At 41.3% G+C, this 16,570-nt stretch overlaps 1 protein-coding gene across 1 annotated transcript; it reads right to left on the bottom strand.

Moving 5' to 3' along the window:
* Positions 1–1,387: 1,387 nt before the first annotated feature.
* Positions 1,388–16,325, bottom strand: zbtb1 (zinc finger and BTB domain containing 1). Its single transcript, XM_041805095.1, has 2 exons — positions 16,095–16,325; positions 1,388–11,175 (listed from the first exon to the last, which is right to left on the bottom strand). Exon 2 carries the CDS (start codon positions 11,169–11,171, stop codon positions 9,153–9,155), a length of 2,019 nt encoding a protein of 672 aa, XP_041661029.1. The 5' UTR covers positions 11,172–11,175; positions 16,095–16,325; the 3' UTR covers positions 1,388–9,152.
* Positions 16,326–16,570: the final 245 nt, after the last annotated feature.

The following is a 16,570-nucleotide window of genomic DNA, read 5'->3' as shown; positions in this document are numbered from 1 at the left end:
CAAAATCCCTAGCTATGCCCCTGCCTGTGTCCATGCTTGCAGAGGAGGTCAATCCTGATCGGATGGATGGGTTTCACCCATAGATTTAGAAACAAGCTTCAGGGGGAAAAAAAAAACAAAAAACTTCCAACTCTGAACAGGAACTGAGAGTAAATCATTCTAACTTTGAATCCTGTCAGGGAATAGAGGTCTGATCATCAATAATGATGAATCAATAACAATCTTCAGGGCTTTCGTGTTCTTTTAAAGCTGATAAATTAACCTCTGATGTTTCCCCCCTTAAACTATTATTAATAATAAGCGGGGATGCTGAGCATCCACATTTTGATATTCGCGTCGGGCATTTTGTGTTTATTCTTCTTCTTCCGTGCCCGCTATCTCCTCCTTCATACTTTGTTGTATCGACACCGTTTGAACTCTAAAAAATTCAGTTTCTTTGTCATTCGACTGCTATGATTTTTCTCATTTCTAACTTTTATAATTTTTAGAATATAGCTATTTTCATGCTGTTTTCAGCTATTTCTATGCTTTTTCAGCCATTGAATGCATTTTTCTGCTACTTTGAAAGCAAAATCAGCTATTTTTAGGCTATTTTCAGCTATTCTAAGGCTACTTTCAGCTATTTTTATCCTTTTTGAGCTATTGAATGCCATTTTCAGCTACTTTTATGCCAATTTATGTTATTTTTATGCTATTTTTGTGCTTTTGGCTATTTTCAGCAGTTCTTGCACACTTCAACTCTCAGCATCCCAATGCGATTTCAGCTGAAATTACAATTTTGATCTAGTTACAAAGTCATTGAGTGCCATTGTATTGCGCTGTTTTGTGAATTACACTTCATTATGATGTAATAAAGCCTAATTTTTGTATTTGATTGGTCTACTTATATAAACCACTTTAACATGAGCAGAATCTAAAATCATCCAGTCATCAGGTAAGCTATACATTTAACCCAACACTACCCCTGTGGGGCCAAATCGTGAACTGCAGGCTAAAACTCTAAAGTTAAAGCAGTAGTTCTTAGCCTTTGGACCCACCACCACCCTCTTAATGAGAACAGTGGCCCAAATTAATGTTGATGTTTCAGACATTCAAGAGCATTCAATGACAAATCTGCAATTTATACCTAAGATTTAAAAAATACATGATGAACAAAGCATGTTTAAAATGCACTTCACTGCAGAAGCCCTGGAAGGCATGCATGCATACATAAATAAACAGGCATAAAATCAGTCATGAAATAGGACAGCATGTCTGGAGCACTCTAAAAAGACCATGTTAATCTCGGGCCTCCTTAAGGACAGAAGCTGTAGATGTCCGGCTTCTAAAGCGATTGCTACTGATGATCAAGGAGAACAAAAGAAGCGCTGGTGTTTTATCTCTTGGTTTATTGAGCGTAAAGAAAGGCGAGTGTTGATTCAAAGAGATCAGAAACTTCACAAAGAAAACATCAGAAAACAATTCAGAACAACAAAACACAGGCGAACACATGAAGAAGAAACATCAGAGCATAAACAGACCAATCAGAACCCAGCAACACGTGACCTTTAAAATGAACATGAAGACTCAGTGTGACTGTCTGACGGTAATGGACGGTCAAGGGTTTTAAAGATTTAAGGTCCAAGTCCTGGAGGATCAACAGGCCGGACCAAGGACCTGATAATGAGATCTTATATATTGTACTGTCTGTGGATCAGTCTGATCCAAGTAGAGCTAAAAGTTAAACAATTCTGGGTTTAAGATAATCAAAATGTTTGATACTTGATGATGAGTTTTGTAAAATAATGCACTTTCTGTTCCTTTATTGATTGGTGGGATCAGAAAGTACCAAAGCTTTAAAAATAACCTGCAGATCTTCACCCAAACTCCAGGTATCACCAACCAACCTCCTCTGCTCTGTTTGTATGAGACAAATCTAACTTTATTTATGTGATACCAAAAGGGGCTGATAAATGTTGACAAACTGTGATTTTAGTCAGACTTTCAGTGATCTCTCTCCCCCTCGCTAGTAGAAACCTTTGCTAAAGCTACGGTACTTTTAATACAACCGGTCAGGTCAGGTATGGGAGCACACGCCGGTTCGCATGTACTGCTCTTGCCTCCTGATGGCCATCATCCAGTCCTGTGCCAGGACCATAACCTATCTCCCCAGGTATCCTCACTGAAGCGCAAGAGCCGTTCCCACATCAGGCAGCTGACCATTCCCATCCCCCTCCCACCTGAACATGATAGCATTAGACACACTAGCTTCCCATAGTAATATTTGATACGGCTGATTTTTAAAAAAATCAGACTTCATCGGTTAAAACGTGGTCTCTAAAAACATAGAAGTATCAAACATTTCAAAACCTGGACAGACTCCAGTTCATACTAAATCACTGGTTCTGTTGGGAACTTCTCTACTGAGATGTGTTTCTGAAAGTGCCTTGTCCTCAGGGGTGGTTTAGTCTGTCAGAACAGGTTCTGGACAGGTTCATTTGAACCTAATTGAAACTGGTGTACTTGGACTGGTTTAAGGCAGCAATTACTTCATATCAAATCCACATTCAGACAGGAACATCAGACCTCATTAAAAAAAAAAAAAAAAAAAAAAAAAAAAAACTGACAATTTTGAAAAACTTTGATTTAACTGTTACCACGAAAAAGTCCGTAACAGACAGCAGCATCTTCTTCCCTACCATGATTGTCTTAATACTAAACCATAATTTATTGTCTGATGTAACGGGGCGACTTTAAAACCCAAACTCATGACCTGGATCTTGTTTATTTCCTAGGATGACTTTGGTTTGAACTTGTTCAGAAAGGTTCTAGTGTAGTTCACGTTTCTGGCTAAATCATCTCGTGTGTGCATTCACTCAACCTTAACATTAAATTAGTTGAAACTATTCTCATGTCTGCTGTCTCTCACGATTTTGAAGATTTGAAATTCATGAGGGTAGCCAGCCTTCACCTGAAGCTGCTTTAAACTGAATCTAGACCATTAATATTGATTATCAACAGGTTTTTCAATGGTTAAAACTGGTTTGGAAAGTTACTGTAACTTCTACAGGTTTGGGCCGACCTTAACCTGGTGTCTAAATCTTGTGCAATGGTTTCAGATAAGTTTGAACTGTTCTAATAATTAAAACTAAACTGGTTTAGTTCATATCTGTAGTGTGGATCTAAAATGTTCCTGCTGGTTTTGAACATTTGTACTTTGACTTGCTTGGAGCTCCTGACAGCCAACATAAAAATACAGTGAAAAAACTTAACATGACCTATAAGGCAAAGACAGTCATATATTTCTTTGACAGAAGATGCAGGAATTTCTCAAACCAAACATGGTTTGGTTTGGTTGAAAACAACAAGCAAACACGCTGATTTTCTATAAAATCACAAAGTTTGTCATCTTTAACCAGGAAATTGGAATTTGACAAAGCCAAAGGCATCAAATTTGTGCATCAATCATTCATTGGACATTCAATTGAGAATCAAAAATTGGGAATGTTAAAAGAGATGGTAGAACATCAAAATAGGGTAAATAGGGAACAGGCCACAGGTCTTATTTGATTTTAGTATTTTAATTATCCTCTTTATGTGACCTCTTGTAGTGGTTGTGCTGAGAAAAGCCTCCTAAGAATCGCATGCACCCCATAATGACAAGGCAAATTTATTTTAAAAAACTGAAATACTGAATTGACTTAAGTATTCAGACCCTTTGCAAAAAACTTGAAATTTAGCTCTGGTGTCTGCCTTTTTTTCTGGATCTTTGCTGAGATGGTTTGCACAAACTCCACATAGAAAGTCAAGCAGACTTTCATGTGTTTTGTACAGAAGAGAGGCTTCCCTCTAGCCACTCTGTCATAAATCCTAGAACAGGGGAGAGCTGTACTGATGGCTGACCTTCTGAAACTTGGTCCCACCTCTAATCAGGATCTCATGAGCTCACTCAGAGTGACAACTGGGTTCTTTTGGCTCTACTTAGTTTGACACAGCACAGCAGCCAAACACGCCAAGGGATTTGCTTTTCCACCACAACTGAGCTACCTGTTAACGGGTAGCCCATTGTTTCTATTTTTAAATTTCTTCTTCTTCTACTGGTAATCCAGCAAAGTTTGGTGCAGCAGTTGCTACTTACACTGGTTACCTCTCTTACTAAAGCCCTTCTTGCTAAGCTCTTGGAAGAGTCCTGGTTGTACCAAACTTCTTCCATTTGCAAATTATAGAGGCCGCTGTGCTCTTGGGATCCTTCAATGCAGCGGATGGGTTTTTTTAGGCTTCCCCCGATCGGCGCCCATCAACAATCCTGTCTCTGAGCTCTGCAGGCAGTTAGTTTGACCTCATTGCTTGGGTTTTGCTCAAGGTGAAGAAACAGCTCGACAACGATCCAGAGAAATGGGAGGCACCTGAGCTAAACTTAGTGTTTCTGCAAAGGGTCTCAATACGATGTGATATTTCAGCATTTTATTTTAAAAAATTGCAAATGGTTGATCAGCTCATAATGGTATTGTTGTTGTTACATGCCGGCGAGGTACAGTTGGTTCTTGGGATGCTTTTCTCACTATAACAACTAAGAAACTGACAAACTGAATATTAAAATCAACCACAGTCCTCCCTTCTTTTTCTTGATCCAAGAACTATATTGGAAAACAGAAAATCTGAATAAAAAAAACAGTTTCTGATTTCCTGCATCAAGTCATAAAAAATGGATAAGCCACGTACTGCATGGCTTGAACTTTGCTCATAATAGTCTCAGACCTTCATAGTGTTGTGAAGTTTAACTTTTCCCTAACTGACATCTCTTTGAATCAGGGGTGTGTCTGTATACCCATCACCTCCCAGCATGCATCACTGTTAAGCAGACAGGAAGATGCAAGGCTGCACGACAGTCACAGTAAAGGCACGAATCACAGAGCAAGTTGAACCATGAGCGTAAAGCTGATTGGATAATTGCGGAAAAGAATCAGTGTGTAACAAACTCACAAAAACAAAGATTCAGTCCCTTCCCAGCAATGGCACTCCTCAACAGACGGCGCGTTTCGTCTCCAGAGCTGACATCAAACCTTGCGGCTACATAGCCTACAGACGCCAACACGCTCTGAGACATGCTCCAAAAAGAAACTGAACAAAGTGTGCTTCTCCTGACTTCATGACACAGCAGATGGTTGAACGTCAGTGATGCCATGGTACTTGTTTCTGACTGTAAAACTGTAAAACAGCTAGACTGTCTCCTCACAGGCTCCAAGGACACGCCAGCTCCCATTTCTTTCTCTGACGGTCTTCCGTGTCGTTCACACTGAGAGCAACATAATCATGTACCGAAAGTGTGGAGACGAATCAGGACTTCTCTTGAACAGGCCTAATGACAAGTAGTAGTAGGGAATGGAAAAAGCCTTTGACATCCAGGCATTGTCCCTGTGGTGCATTCCAGTGCAAACATGAATTGTTGACAGACATCTGACTAACCCAAATGTGTTGTTGACAATTTGCTGCTAGGCTCAAACTTCCACTTGTGTTTTATCTCAGTGTAAGTTTGATTTTTTTTTGGACTTCCTTTGACTGAAGATTGTCACACCTCACTGTGGTATGTTTAAAACCACCTAAATATCCCAAACATTAAACCATCTTCATAAAAGCCCACCTTCTCTATGTTTTTTTTAAATAAATATCTGGTTAGCTCTCTAGCTGGTTAGCTTCAATGGGAAGGGTTCTCCAGGACACGGCATTACCCCAGACCTCGGGACTGTAGACTACTGAACACATCTAGCTATCTGGATGTTGACAGCCCATTATGGAGCAATGAAGCAAGCAATGAACGGGCTGAAGCTGCCTTTGAGGTGCAGCGAGTTCTTTGCATTGTCCCACATTCGGAGATTCTTGTGTAGTTTTACTGAGCCCAAAGGGGTTAGTAGAACTAGACAAGGTGTTCATAAATCTATACCCTGCACACAAATGAGCATATTTTCTAAGTTTGAACAAGCACTAGTAAACTGTGCGCTCATAGAATATGGGATCTGAGTAACCGTTTGCTTTAGGAATCATTTTGTGTGGGATGACACATTGATAAACTATTACAGCACAGTCTTTAAACAACTTATGTATCGGTTATCAACAGTAAATAATACATGAAATTGCACAATTCGTATTTAGTTGACTAAAGATGATGTTTTCGTGCATTTCCACCAAGCGGTCTAGTTTGGTTTGGTACACTTTGACAGGGTAAAGCCTGATCTTGCTTACATATCCAGAGCTGGCCATACCGTTACTTGGTAAGTGCAAGAATCACTGGAACACTTGTTCCTCAAGGCACGTTCCAGCTCCCTCTGCACCTTCAACCACTAATAGTGGGTCTAGCTGGTATGCCTAGTACCCCAGCAGAAGAGTGCAAATAAGTAGGACATCATGGATCAATTATTTGGTACCAATCCAAGCTTTTGACAGGGTAAACCAGGGCTGATTGATTAGTATCATAAGGATGCACAATTTGATTTTCGAAATGCCAGTATTTTCAAACTAACTTTAGCCAATACTGATATATACACCCTTTCTACTGTAAAAATCATCAAGTGCCTCCAGTGCAAATAAAGGCTAAGTCATGCAGAGCTGAAAGAGGAGCAGGGAAGTAGACAGTCTGGTAATTGTTCTGCATTTGGAGCTTCATGAAAATGTTCTGGGCTCACTACTGGCCTCCCTGAGTGTGTGGCCCCCTATGCAACAACCCATACCCGATGGTACACCTATATATTTTGCTGATATTTCAGGCCGATATATGATCCATACTGCCGTTGTGTATGGCAGATATGCTGGCAGTAAATACTGGCAGGAACTTTCTCATCTGCTCATACGGATGTTTAACTTTTTAAACAAATATCGGCTGGTACTGATGTGCTGATAATACTGTGCCACCCTGAAAAACTATTATAGTGATCATTTGGAATGTTATTGAGACCAAGACAATTGAAAACAATTACTCATATACCATTCTGTATGTGAGTTTCAAAGAATGAAATAAAGTAGTTGTGTTTCATTGAGGGGACGCCACAACCGTCCAACAAATTCTTATAGCTAAAAATCTATAGGAAGAGTGCTTCTTTGACTCAATAAAGAGTTTTTAGGTGCTCTTTGGAAATGGGTTTCATAAAGCTGATGAAAAAAAAGGAAAAACTTTGAGGTCTACACATGACCATGTGATAAAGACATTTTAATGCTGAAAGAAAGTGCCTTGGAGTTCATTTTTTTGTTTTTCTTGATTTTCATCAAATTCTTCTAGTTATTTTGCATGGTTCCAGGTCTGATTTGTCATTGGACCACATGGGTCCAACACAACAAAGAAAATCAGATAACAGACCGTTATCTATTTCATGTCTTTTCTTGTCAAAAGTATGTTCTCAGATCTCGCTCCACCATTTCAGATTGGAGCTCTGCAAGATGGATCTGCCTGATAACAGACATGGAATCTGGCCAATCCATCGGCTTTGCAAGGTTAAATGGGGACATTTAAAATACAATAATCTATATGACTAAGGTAGGTTTTTTGGCAACCAATGGCTGCCTTTCTGCTGTCTTCTTTAGCTCTCACTCTTTTCAAACAAATCAGGGTACATGCCATGGTTCCCTCTGCTCCTCACTCAAATCAAAGTGAGAACTGTTTTGACGGGAGGGGCAGAGCACATGCTCTGCTGTAAAGGAAAGGGGGGTGCATGCCATTTATCAGACACGACAAAACATATGAAAAAAAAAGAGCACAAAATGGCATACAGCACAGTAAATAGTAATGGCAATATTGACCTGTTGGCAGATGACATTGGGATTTTTTTCCATGAACAAGTATCAGTGGCATGTTTTTTATGTTGTGCTGCATCAATTAGCCAAGTATGCATGATATCAGTATCTGCAGATAGAAAATTGATGCAGATATTTACAACATCTGTAAATATAGACGGCAAAGAAGTTTGTGGAGTTTTAGGCAGGACTAACCTCCATCAGCCAAAGTCATTTTCTTTATTTATCTGAATTCCTCAACAAATTTTTAAGGCCTGAATTTTAGGTGTGAACTCTATTTAAATATCTGTATTGGCTAAAATTTATTTGGAAATATCAGATATCACATACCAGCAAAAAACAATGTCACACAATCAATTTTATGCTGAGATCTAGTTCACCTAGTTGCTGATTTAGAAGATTTTTGGCTACACAGAAGAAACCTATTGGACACACTCTGATAGTCAAACATGAAGGTAAATGCTGCCATTTTTGGGGTCTTACACCTAAAGAAGTAATGAAGACAGCATCGGAATTGGTACTGGTAATTGGCAAAATTGCTATTTCAAACACTGGTTTCAGTATCAGCGTTGATGTTCACAACCAGTGCACCACTACTAATCATTTAATCCTGATCATCTTGTTTTCATGATCATGGGTAGCCACATTTGTAATTTAAATGAGGACTCAATTAGTTGCCCAGGACTGACAGATAAATGCATACCAAACCAAACTGAACTAAACCACCCCCTAGTGGAAACTGCCTTGGAGTGCTCTGCTGTCATTGCAGAAAAAAATGAATAAAAAGTGACCACTGGGCAGGCGTCTGCCAAACATTTCCCTCCATATTCTCATCAGACATAACCTGGAAGATAGTTCTATGTATAAAACATTAATTGAGATAAAGCAGTTCTATAAACTGAATGCTGCTGATTAGGTTATGTTTCACTGTCATTAAAAAGTAAAGAAGAATGCCAGATAATAAAACAGTTTGATGGCATTTTAGGACCCTGACAGACAGCGAGAGTCTTCTGCAAACCTCTGCTTTCCAGCAGTGGCTATGGACGGTCAGTTGATGATAAAAATGTTTGTTTCTTGACATTTTATGACGTTGCATCAACGTTACATTCTTAGATTTATCATAAAGATACGTCTCTTAAGTTGTCCTGATTGAAGTGTTTCTGCTGTAGACATTAAAGCTGCAGATAGTTGCACAGTTCCCATCAGTCACAACAGAACGTTTAACAACCCGCTCTGTTGCTCGCAGTGTGAACGCCTCTTTAGGTTATGCATAAACGTTCAAAGTGCAGATTTAGAAGGTGTCTTTTTGGTGTTTAAGTGCATACATTTGTTCTCACATTTATGGCTTTTAGTAACAAATGGGTATAAATGAAAGGACGGGTGGACTGTTCCTATAGTCTCTTGGTGTGTTTGGAGTTATAGTGACTCCTCATGTCTTTGCGGAGGCGGAACTTCTCTCCACAGACGCCACAGATGTACAGGTGAACGTCCATGTGTTTCTCCAGCTGTTCTCCGCCTGGAAAGATCTGGAAACACACCTGGCAGATGGTTTCCCCGGCCGACAGATGGGAGATCATGTGTCTGACATGGTCATGCTTAAGGAAGGTTCCCTGGTCGCACACAGGGCAGACATAGCGCGCCATGCCTTTGTGCATGTCAGTGTGCAGTCTGAGCTGGCGCTCTCTCAGGAACTGCTTCCCACAGGTCTGGCAGGTGAACTGCTTCTCCTTGGTGTGGACGGTATAGTGCTCCCGCAGGTGGCAGCGCTGATAGAAGCCTTTTCCACAGATGCTGCAGAAGTGTTTGCGGCGGTGATCGGGTTCAGTGCCCTCCTCCAACAGCACAGGGCGGAACAACTCCTGGTCATGACAGGACAAGGCATGCTCCAGCGCAAGACTCTCATTCTGAAACAGTAGCCCACAGTGAGAGCACGCCAGGTCTGCCGTGTCCAGCAGACCCTCATCCATCCCATGGGGCTCTTCCAGAAGAGATGCCTCATCCTCTCCGTTTGAGTCAGATTCCCTCCCCTGGGACTCACCACAGCGCTCGGCGTGCTCCTGCAGCTGGCGGCCTTTGATCAACACCTGGCCACACCTCCCACAGGCACATATATGACCCATATGATTGGACAGGTAATGGGCTGACTTGTCCTCCTCTGTTAACAGATCACCACACAACTCACAAGGGACGGAGTCAGCATCCTGCTTCTCCTCCTTGATTTTACGGAGCTTTGCTGGAATTCCTAACCCTTCAAATGGCTCGCTACTGTGATCAACACCAGACACGCTGGGCTCTGGTTCACGTTCCACGCTCAATAGGTCTTTACGTGAGGCATCACCAATTCGTGCGCTACAGTCTCTGCTGGTGAGCTCCCCGACTTGGATCATTTCTATCTCAGGAAACATGCTTTCTTCTGGTTCTGTTTTGATTGACACACTCCGGGTTGACCCAGGTTCACCATCCGTCCCAGCTGCCACCGACCTGATGTTGAGATCAGAGTCGGCCTTGACCCCCGGCCAGTCGTCCTCACCTTTACAGACAGCCCGGTCTTCTGTGCTCTCTGAGGTGGAGCTCTCAGCTTTACTGGACTCGTTATCGCCCTCTGTGTTACCTCTGGGCTGATGGAAGGCCTTCCGGTTGGTGCATGTCAGGATGTGTTCGATTAAAAGCTTCTCACAGCTGAAAACGAAGCCGCAGTCATCGCAGGTATACGTGCGTCCAAAACGAGGACGATCTTTAAGCGCTGACCCTCTGGCACTGGACCTCTTTCTTAGATCACACGGCTGCTCGACAGCGCCATCGACCACAGGTGGTGCCACAATGAGAGGCGTGTTCACTACCTCCTCTGCAACTGCCACTCTGCTTACAGTCACTGGGACAGCTGGACGCGCCGCGGTGCTATTTACAGCTTTAGGTAAGCGCTCTACGTCTGGTGCAGGGGGCCTCTGCTTCTCATACATGCGAACTCCAAACATCATTTTCCCTCCAGCAGATCCGGAAGAGGAACTGGACGAGGAGGAGGCTGAGGAGGACGGGGTGAGGTTGGAGCTTCTGATGTCTCTGAGATCCTCCAGTGAGTCGGGGATGTAGTACATCTGCAAATACGCCATGGAGGCCTTGAGCTCCTCAAACTCGTAGCTCCCAACAACGATACGGCCAAGATACATAAGCTGCAGGATGAGGTCGAAGCACTCAGCACTGATCTGCATGTTGCTCAGGTCCAGGCGGCCTGCCCCCTGCTGGTCACGGATAAACATCATCCGAAAGTAGGAGCTACAGGCCGCCAGGACGGCCTTGTGCGCCCTGAAATAGATATCCCCAATGGCGATGAGGCAGTCGCACAGGAAGCCCCACTCACGCTGGTTGTTGAGCTGCTGGAGGACGTGATCGCTGTGGCTCGGCCTCGCCATCGCCCTGCAGGAGACAGAGGAAGACATGGAATCAAAGCGCTGCATTCTTTCTGCTGCCAGTGTTCTCTGTGGTCTACTTTTATTGCCTTACATTTCATAATGTTTGTCTGGTTGAACTCAGCGAGGCCAAGAAGAGCCCTATCATGCTATGACTCATGAGATCTCATGGGAAGAATAATGACGTCTGATTTCAGATGTTTGGTCCCATTCTCGTCAGAAATAAAGATTTTTATCCCTCAGGAAAGATCATATAATCACTTAAATGCCTTTTCATTTTAACAATTTTTACTTATGAAAATTTTAGTCAAAGACCCCAAAACATTTTATTTGAGTCTTGGTCAATAAAAGTCCTTACATTTTAGTTTTTATTTTAGGTCAACACAATTATTTTCTTTGAACTACTTTATTAACCATATTGTAAAATTAATGGAAATGTACAACACTTACATTAATACACTATCGTTGCTTTAATTATTTTAAAATGTGGAATGGAAAATATAAATTTTGAAATTACAACAGCCAGCACTAACATTTCAGTCTCCTTAATGGAAACTAAATTTACTTGTCACAGTTTTTATATTCAAAGATCTATTCCTAGTTAGTCTTTGTCTCCTCTTCCTCATGGAAAAACATTAGTTGACTTAAATTTTTAGTCATTGTTTTATCAAGCAACCTAGATGAAAACACAAGTCACCAAAATTTTGCTTGCTATCTTACTTGATTTCTTATTTTATATTTAACAACAGGAACAAGAGTCAAGAAAACCAAAGTGAGGAGTTAGATCAGGGGTGTCCAAACTATGGCCAGGGGCCAGATTTGGCCCACGGTCAATTTTTAGCCTGCAGAAAATTCTAGAATTAAAATGAAATATGGCCCACATCAGAACATGAAGCTTGTGCTTGGCTGTATTGTGTTTCATAGTGTCGGAAAAAAGTGTTGCTAGTATGCTAATTCTGTAAACAAACATAATCCATCCATCCTCTTTCTTCCACTTTTCAAGGACCTGGTCACTGTTACAGCAGGTTATGCGATTCAGCCAACACAGCCTTCTCCCCAGCAACACTTTTCAACTTCTTCTGGGGGATTCTGAGACCAGACAGGATTTATAATCCCCTCAGCGCATTCTGGATCTTCCCCAAGGTTTCCTCCCAGTCCGATGTGCCCTGAAGACCTCTTAAAGAACCTCCTCTGCACAATTAATTGAACTTTAATCACGATTTTGACCTATCCACGATCAAAGAAAAACAATAGTTGGCATTTATTTTCATTACAAATCAGCATTTTACCTGTGAGAAACTCAACAATGTTGACTATTTAAATTATTTTAAAAATACATTATCGTATTTAAATCTTCTGGTTATATGTCAGGTTTTGTGAATATTCTTTAATAGTAATATTTATTTGCATACAACTTTAATCTCCCCATTTTGCCTCCCTGATCTCTTTCCTTCTCCACCAGCAAACATGCAAAAACACAAACAAATACACACACTGTCTGCATTCTCTATAGTAGGGCTGCAACAACGAATCGATGAAATCGATAATTTGAAAAGTTGGTAACGAATTTGTGTTAATTCGTTGTGTCGCACGATTATGGCGTCACTTGGCATGATGCAGTACTTCTCTGATTATAATCCAGCGATTAGCAGAAAAATTAAGTAGATATGTTACTCATCAACCGTGTCTCATGACAGAGATGAGACGCTAGCGATCTAAAAGTAGCTTGGTGTCGTAAAAACTCCAGCGGAACTTAAGTTTCGTTTGTTATGATACAAGACTGGATAAAAACAATAGCGCTGGACTGTCAGGCACTCATGTAATCCATGATATTTGCCTCACTTTGTGTTGTAAATGTCCACTAACATAGGAGAGAGGAAGGAACAGCGAGCTTCAGTCACAGGGCGACAGGGACGTGTGTATGTGTGACAGAGAGGAGTGATAGTTTGTGTGTACATCTGTGTGCGCGGGCCAGTCTGTCACAACTGTTAATGGCTGCACACCGCGGGAAGTCGGAGTTAAATCATCCAACTCCGCCCACGATGACGTCCGTTGGATGATCCAACTCTGCCCACATCCTTTGCTTTGCTTTAGGTTAGGTTTAGCATTTGAATCTCAACTGGTTAGGTTTAGGGGTTAGGTTTAGCATTCTAATCTCAACTGGTTAGGTTTAGGGGTAGCTCATTGGGGTAGGTGTATATTTAAATTAAGACGCGCATGATTTCAACAGAGTCTGGCTGCAGACCTCGACAATACCTCTACGTTGGGGCGTGCAGCGTGTTAGCTGTTGTTAGCATGTGCTTACTACACATTAGCACAGCCTGCAGCAGCACACCCCAACCCCTACGCTGGGCCGTGCAGTAGCAAGCCCCAGCGTATGGGTCAATGCTATTAAAACCTGAGTGAAGGTGGCTTCCACTTCACGTTGGAGGAGCTGTTAAGCCAAATGACACTGGAGGTCTACAGCTGGACCCCTCTTCTTCTAACTGCATGAGGAGATGGGAGGACATCACGTGATGCCCAAGGATGTATTGTGGACGGGGCTGGATCTTTGGGGCGGAGTTGGATGATCCGACTCCACCTTCCCGCGGTGCGCAGCCGTTACCTTCTCATCTGTCAACAAGCATCAACGAACTAACGTTAGCTTGTTGAATACGTGAGTGACAAATGTTTATACGTCATATCATAATATGAATAACTTCTATAGGCTGAGGCTTACCTGTGGCCCCTCTGGGATAAAATAATTTGAAGAGGACATAATAAAAGCAGAATCCCACTATAACAGTCTCTCATTCAAATCATATCTGCAGGCTGCTGTCATTAGTGTGATCTTAAATTGTTTGTATATGTATGTAAGGAGGGAGGCAAAGTAAAAACAGAGAAAATCTCATTTTAATTAAAAAAAAAAGTATTATATTTTTTGTCTTAATTCTGTGAAATGTTCAAGTTATTAAATTTAAAAGAACTCAAAAATGTTTTCTTTTAGTTTTAAGAATAAAGACATTTAAACTCTAATATTATGTTGACAGCTTTGGAATATGCATGTTCAATTTTTAATTAAGGGACCCTGACCCCTGGGAATCATCCGATTTATCAATGATTGAAATAATCATTTGTTGCTGCCCTACTCTATAGAGTTAACAGCTTTTCTTGGGAAAAAATCATCAGTATAGACACTGAATATGAAATACTTCCACTTCAAAAGCTTCACTTATAAATTCACTGTAAATTGATCCAAATAAGATTGAACTTTTCACATTTTTCTTTTGCTGTAGTTAGGTTACTGCTAAACTGGCGATAAATTGAAAGTCCTTTTGTCTTTTCAAAATAAGATAATTTTCCAAACCACAAGTATACTATGCATAAGAGAGTACAAAAGACATAATGTATAACGACAAATAAAGGCAAAGCCGAGAACAGTTTGTTGAGAAAATAACTTTGTTTAACCATCATTAACTACTCATTACTTCCCAAAGTAGGCATATTAAGCTAAAATATTAAGTATTATTTGGCAAATTAAATCCTTAAATGAGTTTAATACAGAACACTAGGTCTAATTCTTTGATTTCATGTACTTTTCAGTACGATTATCTTGTAGCCAAATAGTGGAGCAGCTGGTGCATTTAGAGGCTGCTACTATGTCATATTTGGCCAGTGGTATGGCAAATGTTTGGGGCTCAAACGCCAGAGCAGATTTTTAGTCTTTTTGTCCAGTCTAACCCGGGTGGTTAGTAGTAGTAGGATATGAGGGTTTCAAAATGTAAAAGAACTAATAAAAATAACTGCACGTTAAATAAAAATTATTGATATTCCTAATTAAAAATTGTGATGATCATTTTTGCCAACATTGTGCCGCTCTAGTCTGGTCCATGTCATCCAGCTCCAAATTTTACAGTCAGTGTTTTCAAATTTAGTTTGTGTACTGTTATTTCAAGGTTTCATGCTCCAAAAGAGATGCCCAGCCCTCATGGACTAAAAAGACACTAAATTTGAAAACAAATAAGAGCAGAAACATAATAGAGTACCATAAACCTAAGGAATAATCTGGCTTTGGTAGTGTGCAGGAGTTTGCAATTTTTATCCTCAACAAGAAATTAGGCAACCCCATATGAGGTGTGCTGGTGGTCTATCTTTGTTAATATGGCACCACACAAGCATATATGTGGTTTAACTTTTACTGAAGACATATTAAAGTTTAAAATTCTGGTGTAATGACAAGCCTACAGCCTAAATTTAAACTTAAAGCAGTCCCAGTTTCTCTGATCTGCAGCAGTTCATCGCTCGCCCCCGCAGAGAGCCGCGGGCATGCGAGGGGGAGAGCCCCGCATTCGCGGCCTGTCATTCTCGGGGAACCCGTCCCGAGTGAACCGAAGATGAACCATAAGGATCGGATAGAGTCATACCGAGGACAGAAGGATACAGGAGGCAGAAAGACGGGAGAGGCCGCCTGTACTGTACAGCTAAAATGGAGAGAATGCTCCTCGGAGGTTAGCTAAGTGAAGCTAACAGCCGTTAGCGTCAATGAGGCCGGAAATACATGAGAGTAGGCTGTCAAAGTAAAATGACAGAACTAGGAGGGGTTTGTTTAAGACGTGGGAATTGTTAAAATTAGTACTTTTGGCAACAAACAGTGAACTAAAGTCGGGTTTTTATATAAAGAAAATGTTACAAATAGTGTCGTCTACATACCAAGTTACTGTTAAGCCGATTTAGTGGCTATGGTTATTATTGTGAAAATCCAAGCCAGAAGTAGAAGTGGAAATGCGACGGCTTTGACGTTTACAGTGATATCTCCCGCAAACAGTCCCGCCACCCCCGCACTGCCACCCGCATTCAGCTAGCATCGACAGCAGCAGGCCGCGGGGATTTCTGTAAGCTCTGCCGACCAGGAGGCTCACTTGGCCGGGCAGAAAGCCGAGGACTCACCGTGGGTCCCGGAGGCCGGCGGAGTAGCTGCTAGAGGCGGCGGAGTGTTAGTGGATGTCCCCTGGAGTCTGGAAGTTTCCTCGGCGGGGGTTTGTTGTGTTCGGGCGGAGAGTTCAGACGAACAAGACTTCTTCTTCTTCTTCTCCTGCGGGATGAAAGAACTTCCGCACAGTACGCCGCGAAGTGAAGCGGCACACTGCGAAAACTACAAAATAAAAAACTTCCGGTTGAAATTATTACGTCCAAAATAAATTAATAGAATAAAATATATCCCCCGAGCTTATTTTTGTTGGGTCTTTTCTCTGTAGATTGAAACTAAAATCTTACATAAATATTTCTTATTTAAAAAAATTCTATAAACTTCAGATTTTGAACATAAAATAAACATGTGAAAAGAAAACAACAATTACCATGCTCAGTGTTGGTATAATTTCTTTCTGCACAACCTAAACTTTATGAAATGAAAGACAAACATT

The sequence above is a fragment of the Cheilinus undulatus genome, linkage group 14 (genome assembly GCF_018320785.1).
Source record: "Cheilinus undulatus linkage group 14, ASM1832078v1, whole genome shotgun sequence".
NCBI lineage: Eukaryota > Metazoa > Chordata > Actinopteri > Labriformes > Labridae > Cheilinus > Cheilinus undulatus.
Note: the sequence above shows the minus strand (reverse complement) of the source record. Positions and strands in the feature narration are given on the sequence as shown.